Genomic DNA, 18471 nt, shown 5'->3' with positions numbered 1-18471 from the left:
TGTGGAAAAGGCAGGAGCTGTCTCTTTCCTGAACACTCAATTTTAAAAAATTGTTAAATTGAGGTATAAGGAAAGCCTCATTCTCCTTGGAAAGCTACTGAACTTATTCCTCATTAAATTTTTGTGAGAGTTAAATGTGAAGATATATGCAAACTTCTTAGCACAGTTCCCGTATGAATTAGGTGTTCAATAAACAAATATCCTTTCTGAATTTGTAGTGATTTTTGTTTCTGCATTAAAATGATGACTCTATAATAGGTTTCACTCTGAAAAGGCAGCTACTTCCAATGTGCTATATTAGGTGAGCATATTTAAGAGTTATATTCAGATCTGTTGTTTTGACCTCAGATAGTATCTGTGGAGCCACTGTTAAATCAAAGCAATCTTCATAAGGTTATGAGATCAGGTAGATGACCTTCATCCATGAAGCTTTCTTCCTGATATTCCCTGAAAAGACAAGTAAAGACTGTTCTTCAAACTATGCTGGTATAATAATGTTTTTCAGCCTGACCTTTGGCAAAAGGCAGTATGTCTGCTAGCTGTTGGGATACACGAATCTTTCCATCAAGTGTAAATGGATGGGAGGTCTCAGATCCATTTACACCTGATGAAAAGGCTTGCTTACCCCACTCTGGTGTTTATGGCCTTGTGTTGCATGTATATGTTTTCCTGAAGATGTGTTCAATCAAGCTCTCAAAAACTTTCCTGACTTTGGATCAATTTCCATGGCGGATTTGCCAGGCTGCTGAGTTGCCCAGAAGACCAAATACCCTTGCATTCACCTAGTCATCCAAATCAGAACTCTAGCAAGTTGTTGAATTCAGTTTTGAAAAGAAAACTTCTTTGGGGGTGGTTTAGGAAGGCAAAGTGAGAGCTGCAGTTCTTTTTCTTGCAGGAGACACAACCCAACATTACTTTTTTTCCCCAAAGAGTTAGAAGAGATGAGACACTAAGGAGGGACAGTATTTTTATTTCTATGGCTTCCTTACGGCAACAGAGGAAGCTTAGTGGCCACAGGGGTCTAGTTAATGAGCGGGTTATACAATATTCATTGTGTTGAGTTTAAGTCTTCAAACAGAACGTCTAATTGCAAAAAGAAAGAAGGAAGCCCAATTACAGATGTTAAGACAACAAAGCTCAGGAATAACTCCCTCTGTTGATGAAAGTGTCCTCTCCCGGGTTCCTCCACTAACTGCACGTTGACAGAGGCACAATGAGTCCCTGTCTTCATCAGTTATTCTCATTATCTCTGCTCTGTCTGGGACACTCTCCAGGGCCCAAGGAGGGCCACTGAGAGGTCTGGGGTGACAGTCTTCTCAGAGGACTGTTTTCTTGCTACCCACAGAAGGAGTGATCCAGTTGTACTCTGCTTGAACCAAAACAAAACTGTTCTCCCCAATCTTCCTGACATGCACAGTCTCACCACTGTCGCTCCTGGCAACAGCATCCGAAACGGGCTCACTGAAAGACACTTCTGTCTGCTGGTGGCAATACTGGGTGTGCAGGTAGCGAAGGCCAGCGGCCAGGGCCATGCCCAGGGTGGCTGACAGGCAAAGCAGAATTCCCAGCTGGGGAGTTCTGAGCTGGATACCCAGAGGGGCCTGGGCTCCCTCTAGCCCAATGTCAGGCCGTGGGTTGGTCTGCCGAGGGTATCCCACTCCACCCTCTCCATCTCCCTTCCCTGCTCTGAGCTCCTTGTGCTTTGACTGAGGTAAGAAGCTGGCAGAGGCCCTGGATGCCTCTGACTGGTCACCAGCAGCAGGTAGCCCAGAAGTGCCAGAGGTCTGGAGGACAGGGATTGGGTTGCTTGCCCTGACCCCATTCCCTGTGAAAGTTTCAGAGGACCAGAGGCACTGGGGATAGGTAAGCTGGACGGTGGACAGAGGAGGCTGTGTCACGGTCCTGTTAGAGGCCTTCGTCTTGTCCTAGAAAAACAAAGGGAAAAAAGAGTCAAAGGTACTGGTCTTCCTCCTAAGCTGCCACTGAACTTTGTAACTAACTGGGGTTCCTTAAAGACTCCCAGGCGGCAGCTAAAAACCCAGTCTCTTTCTTGCTACTAAAGGAGCCCAAAGTAAAATGCCCAACTAGATACAAATGCACTTGTTATTGATGGGGATGGGGTAGCTAATGGAAACCCCACAGAGAACAAGGAAACCAGTTACAAGAATAAGCTTAGGGTCCTTTAAGTGGCTTCCAAACCAAAATATCAATGGGTGATTGCATCATCTTCTATGGCTGAAAGCTTTGAGTATGTCTTTTTATGGTAGGACCCATGCAAGAGGGACCATTTAACCTCACTGTAGGTTCTGAGAAATGTAAGTAAGAACATTACACCTTGTTTTATTTTGTGTTCCTTCTAAGACTTCAAAGGAATAGTAAATCAGTGGGCATTTATATTTTATATTGCCCATTGATCTAACTTCTGGGACCATACATGGCGTTTTGAGGTCAATGTTATGAAGGAGGGATGGAGGAGGAGAGAAGAGAGTAGTTATTAACTATGGCTAAGTGAGAAGACAAGTCACTAAAACATCAATTTCTACAATTGCCGATCACTTCAGAGACACTGCATATAATGGAAAGGTATTGATTAGTAGAAAGACACTGTGTGTATATTGTACTTTGCCTTCTTCTCTCTAACTTTGGCTACTAGTCTAATAGCTCTGATTTCCCAGCCTGAAAATGACCATTCTAGGATCAAAATACCAGTCACAAGCCCACTTCACAGTTCAGGTTCTTACCTGTTCACCCCCATCTGAGGACAGGCAAGTTTCCAGTGAATCAAAGCTGGGATCATCCTGAGTTCTAAAGGGAAGAATGGAAGGGCTGAAAACAGGTCATTAAGTTTTGGACCAAAAAGCAATGTTTCCTACCACAGTTGTGTATGCAGATGGCATCAGATTCACTTGAAAAACTTCTGATTTTGGAGTCAGGATCCATAGAGAAGAGGAAGGGGAGAGATGAGTGAGAATGGTGGCAAAGAACTCACCAAATGCTGTCGCTTATTATTTTATATAAAATATACATTTCTATGTTGTTATTATAAATATATTTAAAATATAAAAAGTCACTTTTAAAGTTTTGTTTTATTTATAACAGCATCTCAGAGATCTCACCCCATCCAAGAAAATAATTTCCCTGGGTAATTAACATACCCAGTCCTTCTGACAAGTAGCCCTGCTACATCCTGGGTTTTTCACACACTTAAGAAAAAATATGGCTGAGATCTTTTTTGTCAGACTCCACATGATGCACTCCAGTGTTCATCCTAGTCCCATCACCTGTCCTGAATGGCCCACCCATCACCCTTACCTGTGATGGGTGCTAAGGCTGGAAGCAAAGCTCTCTGAGGAGACTCTCCTCTCTTGAGGGCCACGAGCCTCTCCAGCCTGTGGACCTCCAGGGACGGCTCTAGGGTCGGATTGCTGTCCCCGCTGGGTTGCTCGTTGATGCTGCCTTCAGTGGCTGTGTGTGAAGATGGTTGGGACAGAGTCTCTGCATCCCCAGGAAACTTTGTCACCCAAATACTGGCAGGAACAGGATCTAGGTTGTCCTCCTCTGCAGCTCCAGGAAGGGCAACAGCAAAGACATATGTGTGCTGCTGTGGAAGAGTGATGGGGGTCCTGGGAGCTAAGCAGAGGTCCAAAGACAGTGCAGAGTGAGTGAGAGCATTTTCCCCGCATCGATTGTTACAAACAGCTATGATCGGGGTAAACAGCAGTGACTCTAATATGCCTCAAGGAGAGACCATTAAGTGTGAGGCACTTAAAAGTGTCAGCATAAAGATGACCTGCCTGATCATACAAGCCCCTGACCACGCAAGGGCTTATATCTTTTTAGAGAGTGAGTCCCTGGCCTGTCTGGGCTTGTACCTTCTTAACAGCCACCATTCAGGGAACACAGAAAGCACTGTGACCACCATATTTATTTCACCTCTGCCAAAAACTGCTTCTAGCTAGACAAAGGAGTGAAATCCCACAAATCAAGACTTTTCAAAGCCCTAGATCTTTCTTGCCCTAATATTAACACTCAAAGTTTCTTTCCCTGGTGATAATGACTTGAACATCTGCTATGAGAAGAGATGAGATCACTGCCCTTCACTGCCCTCCACCATCTAATTTCCCATTTGTGACTGGCTAACCTGACAGCCCAGAGCATGAGAAAGAGCTTCACATGGAGCAGCAAGCAAGCAAGTGCAGGTTTTAGAGTCAGATTCTTTTCTGGGTTCAGTCGTCCACTAATTCCTGGCTTTGGGGAAGTCCTCCCAGAGCATTAGTTTCTTCATTTGCAAAATGAGGCCAGCATAGGATTGCTGAGGGGTTGACATGAACTCATTGAGGTGGAAGCGTGAAGCAGGTGCCTGGCACACAGGTACACAGGCAACATGCACAGAGGGTTTACCACAATGATGATGAGGATGACATGATGGCATTGACCAAAACAGTGTTGGGAGAAGTTTCTCTGGCCAGGGCTCCAGGTTCTTTATGGGGGTGGAGGAGGTACCCCTTTGCTCCAATGTTTTTAACACTCAAAAACGTTGAGGTGAAGAATAAAGCAGCCTAGCCCAGACATACAGAACATGGCAAACTGATAGTTTCAAATTCCTGCCTGAACTCTAAGAGCATTTGGATATTTCCTGCAGACCCACTGTGTGCTGGGCATTGTTATAGTTGTTGGAGATGCAAACATAATGCAGACTTGTAATTGGTGTCCCTGAACTCAAAACTGGGAAGAGACACCCTTACATGTCAAACTACCTAAATTAATAAAGAGGCCGGGCGCTTGCGCCTGTAATCCCAGCACTTTGGGAGGCCAAGGCAAGTAGATCACCTAAGGTCAGGAGTTCGAGACCAGCCTGGCCAACGTGGGGAAACCCTGTCTGTCTACTAAAAATACCAAAGTTAGCAGGGTGCAGTGGTGCATGCCTGTAATTCCAAGCTACTTGGAGGCTGAGGCAGGAGAATCGTTTGAACCCAGGAGGTGGAGGTTGTAGTGAGCCGAGACTGCATCACTGCACTCCAGCCTGGGTAACAGAGAGAGATTCTGTCTCAAAATTAATTAATTAATCAATTAATACCAGAGCTAAGGAAGCAATTATATTTGCCGCTATGGTCTTAATGTGCCCCCCTCAAAATTCATATGTTGAAATCAAATCCCCAATGCAATAGTGTAAAGAGGTGGGGTTTTTAGCAGGTGCTTAAGTCATGAGGGTGGAGCCCTTATGAATGGGATTAGTAGCCTTATAAAAGGGGACTGAGGGAGCTTGTTCACCCCTTCCACTATGTGAAGACAGCAAGAACGCACCATTGTTGAGGCACAGATCATCCCTCCCTCACCAGACACTTATTCTGTTGGTGCCTTCATCTTGGACTTCCCAACCTCCAGAATGTAGGCAATACATTTCTATTGTTTATAAATTATTCAGTCTAGGATGTTTTGTTATAGCAGCTGGAATAGACTAAGATACTTGCCTACCAAGAAGTATGAGGAAAAGTTTCACAAAGGAGATATTTGAACTGTGCCTTGAAAGACGCAGAGAACTGTTGTGTGGAACAGTCCAGTTTGAGGAAGTGTCAGAAGGGAAGGCACTAAAATATAAAAGTAGACCATACCTAATGGGGTGGAGGAGGACTCAAAGTGTCTTGGTCTATTGGGAGATAAGTTTCAGATATACAATATACTAATTTCCCAATTTTGAAAATTTATAATTTATACTTGCCTACGAATTATTTGTACAGTTAAGAAACCTATTTCACTTTATTAGATGAAATAAGGTGAAATACATTTCTTAACTGTACAAAGATAAACTTCCCAGAATACATACACACACACATGCACACACGCACGCACATAAATACATACATGCGTGCACAAGCATACATACATGTTTCTTTTTCCTTTGGGAATCACTAGGGTTTGGGTAGTGGAACAAATGGGGAAGACAGGCTGGGGCCAGAAGGAGAGGAATGTGGGCAGTGTAATGAGGAGGTTACCCTGTAAACTGCTTGGGCTGGAGGCTGCGACCCCCAGCGGACAAGGTTTCCAGCGGAGTCAGGCATAGAAAGGCCCAAGGCTCCACATGACACTTCTTCCTGAAGCTTCACTTTTATTCATATTCATGTTCAAACAAACAGGGTTATACTTGGGATTAAAACATGATATTTGCATCATTCATAAAATAAAATATGAGATTTCAAACATATGTCAGGGGTGCAGGGTCTTCTCCAGGCCATGGTCTCAGGCTCCGAGATCTTTACTCTGCTTTTAGGAGTGTCTTGGTGGGAAGGTTGGAGGAGTTGTGCTGGGTAATGGAAGAAGACAAAGGTTGTGGGGCAAAGGCAGAGAATGGAGGGTGGTCCCCACTGTCTCTGTACCTGGGTCTGCTAGACTGAGAAGAGGCAGGGATTCTGATTGGATTCTGGCCTTAACATATTAGCAAAGAGTAAAGGAAAGAATAAGCGAAGAGGAGAATGAACGGATTAAAGGTAGGGTCTTGTGTGCATGTGTCTGGATGCTTTTACGAGTGCTTGTGTTCATAGCACTTAACTAGAAATAAGCAACAAAAAGGAGTTCCATACCACCAGGGATTTTCAGATAGGTCAAACAGCCTCTAGCTGGCTAGTGGTTTTCCTTTGTTTTGTTTCTTTTCTTTTCTTTTTTCAGGAGTTCACGGACTAATGGAATATAAAGCCATGTAGTGAGCAAGGAAAAAATCCCTTCCCATTGAAACAGTGATTCCTGATTCTGTTCTCCAACCCAGGTTGCAAAGAGCCACCTACCTACTATGAAAAGTAACAATAAAAACTGGATGCGTTTTTATGAGAAAAGACGAAGAAAAGCTCATTTCTTTTTTGTGCTCCCTGCATAGCTTCAGGGGACTAAGGAAAACAGCAGAAATATTGTGAGGACTAGTAAATGTTGGGGGAAGAGTTGTATGCTGTTTTTTGGTATTGCAGCACAGCTCTCACTGTCCACCCCGGGGCCTGACTTAATGTGTTAGGTTGAGCCAGACAAAGTGTGTTTGCTGCAACAAGCAAAGCAACTGCAAGCCTTCCCTCCCTCTCACTGCTGCGTTATCACATCCCCAAGAACTGCTGCAGTTGGCCACGGCAGGTGTTTATTGCTTGTTTTGCAGGAACAGGAAACTGGCAGTAGTAACTTTTAAGTGAAAATAGATAACTGTAAAAATAATGATGACAACCAGCCTGGCAAATACAATGACAAGCTGTACCTGGAGCAGCTCCTTCAACATCGCCCAGCCTCTGGTGAAGGGTTGGCATCAGCAATCTGGGCTCCATGCGGTCGTCAGAATGGGCGCTGCTATGTGTCTGTTGAGACACAACAGATGATTCAATCCTTGCCCAGTAAACGAAATATGACTGGACTACTGATAAACTGGGGAAAGAGAAAGAGCAGAGCAGTTCACGGATTTAGTTTCCTTTAAATAATAACTCAGGCCAGCCTCACAGAAAAGAGAAAACACACTAACAGATAAAGAGGAACAAAACTAAATAAATAGCAGAATGAGAGAGAGAGATTATATTATTACTCTTTGAGTGACTTCATTCTTTTTAAAAACAAAAACCCCATAGTTGCAAATAATTAGAATAGGAGATGATATGAACAACTCAATAGTCCTCTTGAATAAATACAGTCACTAAAAATCTCATTTTAACTAAAAAGTATCTCCTCAAACTGTTTAGACTCCAATAAAAGGTTTTATCGTCAATGTTACTATTAGCCATTCCTGATATACTGTTATTATGTCATGATTTGAAGATCTCATAATTCTGTTGTATAATTGTACATGTCTACCCTTATTGTAGATTCTATTGGAAATTAGAGATAAATCCTTAATATTCTAAATAATTTTTTGAAAAGCAATTCTTCAGTAAAAATCACATTCACAAACATTATGCCATTTGTTCTTCCAAATATTTCAGTAAAGGAGGGATTATTGGCAAGTGCCATTTTTCCCACTTTAAGTATTCAGGAGGCAGACATAACAAGGTGATTAATTTGGCCGAAGTCACCCAGAGGCTCGAGACGCAGTGAGCGTCATAGTTCAGGCCCCCAACATGCGGTTTCCAGACTCGGCGGACATTATCGTGCGCAAGCGTTCCCGGAGGTGGGAGATCACAGGGTGACTTGGGACAGGTGTCTCATCAAGTGACTTACCTCGTTTTTTCTGTCAAATGGAGATCATAGCTTCTACACTACTTGCTATGTGGCACGCAGCAACTATGATGGTACATCCAAAAATAGGAATTGAGGTGCTTTGAGAAAGAAAGGTGACTGTACAGGTTTAAGGACTTCAAGAAGCAGACACCCTCTGCACTGCGTAAGAACCAAAGCCAAGGGCAGAAGCTGGGCACACCCACAGGTAAGCGGGCCCTGGGCCTTCCAAAGAGGAAAAATCCTAAGGCATGTGTTTCCCTTCTTGCTGTCCTGTCTGCTGCCCTGTGCCACCAGGAAGTGGGGGAGAAGGGACACCACAAGCTGGGGCCACCAACCTCCTCTCCCACTGCTCCCCAGAGCAGAGGGGAGTCCTGGAGGGGAGCACGTGAGCTGGACTACCTCTGCCTGCAGGCGCAGTCTCCTTCATATTTAGGAGGGTGTGGGGAAAAGAAACAGAAACACACACCCTTTCCTGAAAGAGAAAAATTATCTTTCTTGGTAAATGCAAGTGTCGGAAAAGAATGACAAAACAAGTACCTCATTTTGAGTACTAATGATGCTTTTAAAGTGCTTACTGTTGCCAGGAACTGTTCTGAGCGAACGTAGGCTCTCTCATCCATATACAACCCTCTGAGGGAGGTGCTGTGGTTATGCCCATTTATAGAAAACAAGCCAAGGCACAGAGCCTCAAGAAGCTTTTCCTGGGCCCAGGGACATGTCCATTTGTCCATCTGCCTGTTTCTCTCTTTCTTGGCTCTCTCCTGCCTTCCCCACCACCAGCCATTCTGTCCTCTAGTCAGAAATTCCTAGAGAGGTTGGCCAAGATTTACCTGTGCCTGGGGAGGCAGGGAGATAACACACTCTAGGCCCATGGACAGTGATGAAGGGATGAGTTTGGGGGCAATATTTTTTTTAGTTTCCCTCTGCATAGGCTCTCCAGTTTAGGCAGCATCCATGACCCTGTCCTTGCTATAAGGTGGCCACATAAGGAGGGGGAAAGGGAATATGAAGTCAGGGCAAAGAGAAGCTCCCCTCTCTTCAAAGTAGAAGGCTCAGTTTCTAAAAAACAGCACTTCACTCTCTTACAGGAACTTAATGTCCCCCACAGGCTGGGCTGGGGCCTTCCACACGAATGACAGGTTTCTCTTCAGGGACTTGTCAGAGTGGGTGACTGCATCAGCCTCTTGAAAACAAGTCATCAGTTTGGAATGAGGAGGAATGAGAACGAAAGTGCCAGCGATTTGATGATCGGACCCTCTTCGAGCCTGAAGGAGAAATCCCATGAAATCACGACTGCTTCTCACCGTCACTGCAACCAAAACACCCGTTCAACATGAAAACGTGTGACTTAGTTCCGTGTGGTGATTTTATGCAGCTTTTTTCAAAACTAAAAGCTTAAGCTCAGCCCCCAGAAAGTGAACAATTCATTAGAGGGGGGTAAAGTTGAAGTCCTATTTCACACCAAAATAAATTCCATTTGGATCAAAGTTATGCGAAAATGAAATAAAAAATAACTAGAAACTTTTTTTCTTTTTATAAATATTGGATTTAGAAATACCTCTCTGAGCAAAACCCAGCTGCCATAAAGGAAAAGATGAGTAAAGTGTGCTATACTTTTTTAAAATATGAGTTTAGGTGAACCCTGGACAGATGATTTTAAAAAATTATTTTCCAAAAAAAAGTATTTGTAAGACATAAAACAGACAAATATTCATTGTCATGGTGAATTCATAAAAAGATGACTGCCTCAAAATAATGAAAGGATACAAACAGAAATAAAAAAAGCTTAGTAATAATTTTTTTTTTTTTGAGACAGAGTCTCGCTCCGTCACCAGGCTGCAGTGCAGTGGCACGATCTCAGCTCACTGCAACCTCTGCCTCCTGGGTTCAAGCGATTCTCCTGCCTCAGCCTCTCGAGTAGCTGGGAGTACAGGCACGCACCACCACGCCCGGCTAATTTTTGTATTTTCAGTAGAGACAGGGTTTCATCATGTTGGCCAGGATGGTCTCGATCTCTTGACCTTGGGATCCGCCCTTCTCGGCCTCCCAAAGTGCTGGTATTACAGGCGTGAGCCACCGCACCTGGCTGCTCAGTAATAATTTTTAAAGCAATTATACATGAGATATTATTTTATACCTTTCATATTGGCAAATGTTAAAATGTGTGGTTGTAAGCAGTCTTGATAAGACTATGGAAAAACTAGGGCATTCATTCACTAGTGCTGCAACTATAAACCATCCAATTTTTTGTGGTGTAACCTGACAACATCTTCCACATTTAAAATGCAGTTACCCCTCTGATACATGCTACCTTATCAGTTAGCCCTGAAAACATAGTAAGTAAAATAAAGCCAGACCCAAGATGAAAAATATTGCATTATTCCACTTATGTGAGGTACCTAGAGCAGTCAAACTGACAGAGATGGAAAGAAGATTTAAAGTTATCTGGGTCTGGGCATAGGGAAGGATGGCCAGTACAGAGTGTCCATCTGGGATGATGGAAAAGTTCTGGAAATGGATAGTGATGATGGTTGTACAACATTGTGAATGCGCTTAATGCCACTGAGCTCTGTACAGCTATAATGGTAAAGTTTATGATATACGCTTATAAACACAATAAAAGAAATGCCCTCCAAAAATCATTACTCATTGATCTAGAAATTTTGCATCTAGGAATTTTCTCCACTGACAAACTTGCACAAATAAATATGGCAAACACTGATGTCCAATACCCAACAGCGATTGTCCGCTTATTCCCTGCTAGCAGAACAGATGGTTCTGCTAACAGAACCCAGATGTTACATTCATGTGGAAGTGGAGACCACCTGTCTTCGGGGAAGTTAGGCCTCTCCTTTTCCCCAGGGGATGAACTGTGATTAGACTAAAACCAGTGTTGGTGATTCTGTTCCCCTTCACCAGATAGAATTCTGGCCAATGAGGCCAGATCTGCTGAGAGAACAGCTAATGTCTAAGGATCAATCTTTTCACGTAAGGCCTTTATTCCAGCTGTCATCCCAGTGTGAGGCCTAAAACCACGGCACTCATCCTGAAACTGTGCGATGTCAAAGGAATGAAATCCCAACTTGCTGATGACGGCGGAGCAGGAAAATGGAAAAATCTTAGGATCTAGATGATGTCATTGAATGGCTTCACCCAATACAGAAACTGTGCCTCCAGACTTAAGAGAGAAAATTAAATGTCTTTATTCATTAAGTTTCTGTTAATCAGTTTTTCTGATACTTGGAACTAAAACAATCTTGATGCATACAGTGAGCAAAGACATATGAATAAAGATATCCATCAAAACCTTTTATGAAAAAAATTTAAAAAGTAAATACCCATAAATAAGAAACTGGTTAAATCAATCATGCGACCTCTAGACAATGGACTGTCATGAAATCATTAAAAACAAGCTCTGTGGCCGGGCGCGGTGGCTCACGCCTGTAATCCCAGCACTTTGGGAGGCTGAGGCGGGCGGATCATGAGGTCAGAAGATTGAGACCACCCTGGCTAACACAGTGAAACCCCATCTCTACTAAAAATACAAAACAAAAAAATTAGCCAGGTGTGGTGGTGGGTGCCTGTAGTACCAGCTACTGGGGAGGCTGAGGCAGGAGAATGGCATGACCCGGAAGGTGGATCTTACAGTGAGCCAAGATTGCGCCACTGCGCTCCAACCTGGGTGACAGAGTGAGACTCTGTCTTAAAAAAACAAACAAACAAACAAACAAACAAACAAACAAAATTCTGTATCCAATAAAATATATCAGTCTGATTGTTAGGTAAAAAATATAAACATTAAACAGACATTTAATTTGTGTCTGCTTAAGATTATATTAATTTGAGATCTCACTCACATATGCTTAAATGCATGGAAAACTTCTGAAAAGAGGTGCAAGAAACTTAACAAAGGTTACCTCTGGGGAATCAAATTGAGTGTTCAGAGCCAGAGAAGGAAAAGTACTTTTAATTTTCTACCTTTTGATAGTATTCTAACATTTTTAAAGCATGTAATATCTTTAAGCTATTTAAAATTTTTTTTAAAAAAGCCACTCATGTTCAAGGGAATGAGTGGCTAAAATCAGGGTCAGACCTTTATAAGTTTGCTAAATGCAGCTTGGTGTCTAGGATTGTTTTATTTTCCACACATTTGAACTTTTCTTAATAAACATTTGAACAAACATTTAGAACTATTGAACACCAAGCACTATGCTAGGAGTTGAGTATGTATCTATGAGCAGGATAACATGGTCCTTACCTTCAAGGAGCTCACAGATCCCGGCAAGAAAACAGTATACTTGCAACGTAAGTCAGTAATAACTGACTCTCATTGAATCCATGAGGCACTCTGTCAAGTCATTTATTACATATGCTGTCTTGGTTCCAGTTACAATCCAATTATGTTTCCCTCAGGATACCTCAGAATTTAGGTATCACAATATTTTTAGTTATTTCTGCAGATTTTTCTCACTGACATAGTGGTTTTTTGGTTCAGGGTTTGTTTGTTTGTTTGAGACAGAGTCTCACTTTGTCACTGTCACCCAGGCTGGAGTGCAGTGGGGCTATCTCAGTTCACTGCAACCTCTGCCTCCTAGGCTCAAGCAATCCTCCCACCTCAGCCTCCAGTGTAGCTGGGAACACAGGGTACAAGCCACCATGCCCAGCTAATTTCTGTATTTTTTTTGTAGAGACAGGGTTTTGCCATGTTGCCCAGTCTGGTCTCAAACTCCTGAGCTCAAGTGATCCACTCACCTTGGCCTCCCAAAGTGCTGGGATTACAGGCATGAGCCGCCATGCCTGGCTGACATAGTGTTTTGATTCTTACCATTGTTATTCCCCTAGCCACAGAACACTAGGATTCTGACATACCAATCCCTTCATGCTGGGAGGGGCTGGATGCACTCTAGGGTGGATGGAGCCCCCAAAGAAGTGGCCTTCCTTGGGGAGCCTCTTGCATTTGCCCCAGTGTGCTAAATACACAGACTCACTTTCTGTGTCATGATGTGACAAAGTTTGGGAAGCTCTGTTAGAATAGACTTAATTCAGTATATTGGGGAATATATTGATGTTGAACTCATATACTATCCACCCATGTTTTTTCACACTTCTCAACGAGCGAAATGAATGGGTAAAACAATATTTATAGAGTAAATTTCATTTTTGTTTATCACCTTTAGTTCCTATCAAAAGAATCAGCAAAAATCAAGAGGGGTTTAGGGCAAAAGTTGCTGATGTGTTGGAGCTCACCTTGGGTGCATAGTTCTCTGCCTACACTTCGTGGCATCTGAAGTATCTGTAGCTTCCTTCTCTGCTGTCCCTCACTGCCACTTCCAAGCTTGGTCCAAGGTAAGCTGTGGACTCTGAAGAGTGTGTGTGAGTTCGGGGAGTGGGGGCGGGGCATGGAGGTAGAAACACCCCTGGTGGGGGCAACCCGAAACTGGTAAGTTCCCTGCCCCTGCATCTTCCTGAGAGATGATTCAGAGGTGTTTCACATGGCTTCTCAGAGGGTCCCCACTGGAATGCACCTCGGTTGCCCACAGCAGAGACCTGCTCAGTTGCACGCCCTTGACTGGCATCTCCTCTTGCCCAGCTCCCTTTCCCTCTTCCTCACCTGTGTTTCCTGGGATGATCTCTCACATAAACCACCTGCGCTCATGTTCTTTCCCTGCTTTTATAGGCACCTAAACTAAAAGAACAGGAAATGATTTTTTCATCCCCCAATATTTTAATTTAAAAAATGTCAAATTGTATATATTTAAAGTATACCACATGATGTTTCGATATACTTACACATAGTGAAATGGTTACTATAGTCAAGCAAATTAAAATATCCATCATCTCACCAAAGTGTCTGTTGATGGATGAATTTTAGTTTTAAATAATGAGAAAAAAGTGTATTTCACACACATAGATGATACATGAAGGTTGTTCAGAGTAACTATATTTGTGTCTGTAATAAGATACATTTATATCTTATGGTAAGGGCAAAATAATTATCTATAATAATGATATTTGTGTCTTCTTATACAGATCACAATTAATACAGAGATTAGTTATCATGTGGCTTTTATGACACAAATATTTTATGCTTATTTTTAACCTGATAATTGCTTCTTAAGATTAAGCCAGGCTGGGCATGGTAGCTTGTGCCTGTAATCCCAGCACTTTGGGAGGCTGAATCAGGAGGTTCACTTGAGCCCAGGAGCTCGAGACCAGACTGGGCAACATACAAAGACCCTGTCTCTTAAAAAAATACAAAAAATTAGCAGGGCACAGTGGCATGTGCCTGTAGTCCCAGCTTCTTGGGAGCCTGAGGTGGGAGGATCACTTAAGCCCAGGAGTTTCAGACCAGCCAGGGCAACACAGTGAGACTCCATCTCTACAAAAAACAAAAAAAGGGATAAAGCCAAATTTAGTCCAGGAAGCTTCTGACTGGGACAAACACAAACTGGAAGGTCCATGGGGGCTCTGGGGCTCCTCAGAGTCTCTCAAAGCCTCTCCGGTACATACCTGGAATCTTGTCACCTGGTACATAGGAAGACCTGTGGGTGTGGATGGTGATGTGGTGGGTGTCCTGGTGCTGAGGCTGGGCTTGGATGTGCTTGGGCTGCATGTCCTCACAGGCCACCGTGCTGGCACCATGGGAAAAGGCAGACGAGCAGGAAGCCAGGCAGAGGGTGGTACAAGCCCAGCCCACGAGGGCAGCCTGCATCCTCATCCTGCCCTCTCCTGTATCATGACAAACAGCAGCTTCAGTCCAGACGCTATTTAGGAAAACGACATAAAGTCTTCTCGGGATGTGACTAACCTGAACCCCACACTGCCTCTGTACCTGAGATGCTTTTAGTGCAGCCTCCCGGGATTGCTAATGCTCAAGGCCAAGATCAAAAGGAAATGCCAGGCTATAGGAAGTGTTTCATTTCCAAACACCTTTTTAAAAACTTCTGTTCTTGTAATTTTCTCATAAGACTAGACTGCTTTTTTTGTTGTTGTTCAAAAGAGAGGCTTTAATTATTGAGTCAAAGAAATAAAACCAGAAAATGTTTGTATCCTAGTGTGAGCTCCTTGCAAGCTGACTGGTACCCAAAGGCGGTGTGGCCTCTGATACATTATCACTGAAGTAGACAATACACCACCATGGTCAGGCAGCATGGCATGGGATGGCTTGGCTGAGCATCTTATCTCTGTTGCAATTGAAAATTACCAAGTTAAGTGCTACAAAACATCTACCAACTATCAATTATTTAGAAGTGACTGTTAAGTTGGCAATGCTTTGATATCTCTTTGCCCTTTCTTTGGCTGTTTTTAGCTATTTCACTACTTTTAGTAAAGAAGATGAGCAGAGAAAGAAATACTCAATTTATTCTATACCTTCTTAGACACACTGATAACAATTTTGGCTCAGGAATAGAATACAATGATTGAATAAAATAGCATTTATAGAGTAAATTTTATTTTTATTTACTACCTCTAATTCCCATCAAGAGGAAGAATTAAAATTTGGCAATGTAAAAGAAGATGACAAAAATAAAACGAGAGATAGCAAACAAGGCAGATGAAAATCTGCCTACATAAATATTTAGGATTATCACAGGCATTTTTTAACAGTTCTGTTTTAGGCCAGGTGTGGTGGCTCACGCCTGTAATCCTAGCACTTTGGGAGGCCGAGGCAGGTGGATTGCGTGAGCACAGGAGTTCAAGACCAGCCTGGGCAATACGGTGAAACCCTGTCTTTACTAAAATACAAAAAATTAGCTGGGTGTGGTGGCATGTGCCTATAGTCCCAGCTACTCGGGAGGCTGAGGCAGGAGAATTGCTTGAACCTGGGTGACCAAGGTTGCAGTGAGCTGAGATCATGCCATTGCACTCCAGCCTGGGCAAAAGAGCGAGACTCTATCTCAAAAAAAAAAAAAAAAAAAAGTTCTGTTTTTTTTTTTTTTTAATAGTCCTGCACACAGGCATTTTAGAAGTTTGGCTAATTTTTTGACCTAAGGAACAATGCAAGGCAAAAAAAAAAAAAAAATGCCCTCCCCTGTAGTCAGCTGGTTTTAAAAGGTGAAAATAAAATCCTGAAAATGTAGTAAAACTAGCTATCAAAACCATAGACTAAGGAAATAATCCATAAACCAAATAATCAAGTGCCCTCCACTCCCATTGTCTCTTCACACACCACCACCTTTTACATTCACAAGCTAAAAGAAGACAGGAATATGATCTATACCTCAAATTTCTTAGACTTAAGAGTCCTTCAGACAATGCCTTTCTTTTCTAAGTTTGTTTTCTATGAAGCACCAAAGTCACACATCTCCATACTACAAGGAACCATGGCTACAGCTTCTCAGACGCATTAGGAGATAATGAAGATGAACTGTGTAAAAGCATATTCTCAGTCAAGGGGGCTCAGGGTTCTTCTCATTTTCTTTCATAAGGGCCACATAGAAAATGCCCCTTGAATGCTGGGCATGGTGGTGCGCATCTATAGTTCCAGTTGCTCAGGAGGCTGAGACAGGAGGATCACTTTAATCCAGGAGGTCGAGGCTGCAGTGAGCTATGATCACATCACTACACTCCAGCCTGGGCACAGAGCAAGACCCTGTCTCTTAAAAGAAAAGAAAGAAATGAAATGAAAATGCTCCTCAAGTCCTTGCTGTTGGCAAGTGGTCTTTCCAAAGGCAGATCAGACACAGGTGCCTACAAGGGAAGGGGAGTGAGTGCCTGGACTCACAGACTACGGCCACAGCCCCACCTCCCACCCTCCTGCCTTAGGTTTCACTGTGTCTTCTTTCCCACTAGCATCTTGTCTACCTGAACCCTGAAAACTATCCACTTGGAGCTGAGCATGGTGGCTCACACCTGTAATCCCAGCACTTTGGGAGGCCGAGGCAGGAAGATCACTTGAAGCCAGAAGTTCAAAACCAGCCTGCGCATCACAGGGAGAACTTGTCTCTACAAAAATAAATAAATAAAAAGAAAACATCCACTTACCTAGGAACACAGTTTTCTTCAGGCTTGATAGAATGGCTTCCTCCCGCAGAGTTGCAAACACATCCCTTAAACATAAGTATTTTCTTCTCCTTTCAGTTTTTCCTCTAATGGGGAGAATAACAGCTGTTACCACTAATCCTCAGCATCTCCAGGAACTGTTCCTCAGTGTCCAAATCCAGCCTAAATCGTATTAGCACGCACACACACACACACACACACACACACACGGTTTACAGTCCCATCATTGTTCAAGCCTGTGTGAAGAACTAGAAAGAAACGGAACTGGTTTTGCACAGGACTGGCACTGACATCCTTGGCAGAAGCCGGATGCCTCCATCTTGATCTCCCTGCAAAGGGGAGAATGTTCGAATGAAATGCATCTCAGCATTCTTGGCTTCTTGAGTCAGTGTGGACTGAAGTTACTCTTGGTGAAATAGAATTGATACGTTAGCCCAAGAGCAACGTTTGGTACAAAAAAATAACACGTGGCATAGGCACCTCCCGTATCAATTGCACTAAAGCTGGAGTTCATATTTGCATTCATCTAAGAATCTGCTGAGACACCTGATAATACCAGAGAGCCTATAGATCAGTGTTCCTCAATGTGTGGTCCCTAGAGTGCAACACCAGCATCACCTAGAAGCTTGCAACATTAACAATGAAGAAAAAGAAAGAGGAATGGATTCAGGAGATCAGGAGATCAGGTGGAGGTAGGATTTGGTGGCCGTTTGAATGCGAGGTGTCCAAGAGAGAATCCTAGGATTGATAGTGCTGGGTGATGTGGAGTAGGGGGCTGCAGAGAGAGCAATGTTCTGACTGTTAGGCCTTGTCTCCACTCAGAAAAAACTAACGCTATGAGTGACTGAATAGGCAAGGCACTGGCTTAGGGACCAGGTTGCTAAGCCTTTTGTTGCAAGTGTAGATGAGACTATCTATCCTATAAACACCAAGGGAAGTTGGGCTTCCTTGGCCTAGGATTCCAGTATTCCCCACACACAGAACAAAAGCAAACAAATTCAATTTGGTTTCTCTAAGCTTCTATCCCACTAGGATTGGAGGCAATCTCAATCTCCCACTGAGTCATGAGAAATTCTGGGAGGTCTAGAAAATTAGGATACATTCCTTCCATGGCTGCTGTTATGATAGTTTTCAGAGCTCATGTGGTCACTTGAAGACTGTTAGTTGGAAGGCTTCTATGCAAAAAAGGGGCTCAGGTCTTCAGCAAGGCTGTGGCCTGGGTGCTGAGAGCTCAGCCTCCCAGATGCACCCTGTGGCCTTTCCCTGCTGAGGTTCTTCCCACCCCCCTCC

The 18471-nt window shown here is 43.3% G+C and overlaps 1 protein-coding gene across 1 annotated transcript in view; it reads right to left on the bottom strand.

Annotated features, from left to right (window-relative positions):
* Window positions 1-954: 954 nt before the first annotated feature.
* The window catches only part of REELD1 (reeler domain containing 1), a 40544-nt gene continuing 23027 nt past the window's right edge, over window positions 955-18471 (bottom strand). Inside the window, 8 exon segments of the mRNA XM_063603957.1 lie at window positions 955-1925; window positions 2742-2805; window positions 3313-3362; window positions 3365-3630; window positions 7232-7395; window positions 9265-9487; window positions 14689-14907; window positions 17164-17267. Coding sequence (XP_063460027.1) covers window positions 1317-1925; window positions 2742-2805; window positions 3313-3362; window positions 3365-3630; window positions 7232-7395; window positions 9265-9487; window positions 14689-14896 — 1584 coding nt within the window. The 5' untranslated portion in view covers window positions 14897-14907; window positions 17164-17267 and the 3' untranslated portion in view covers window positions 955-1316.

The sequence above is a fragment of the Pan paniscus genome, chromosome 3 (genome assembly GCF_029289425.2).
Source record: "Pan paniscus chromosome 3, NHGRI_mPanPan1-v2.0_pri, whole genome shotgun sequence".
Taxonomy (NCBI): domain Eukaryota; kingdom Metazoa; phylum Chordata; class Mammalia; order Primates; family Hominidae; genus Pan; species Pan paniscus.
Note: the sequence above shows the minus strand (reverse complement) of the source record. Positions and strands in the feature narration are given on the sequence as shown.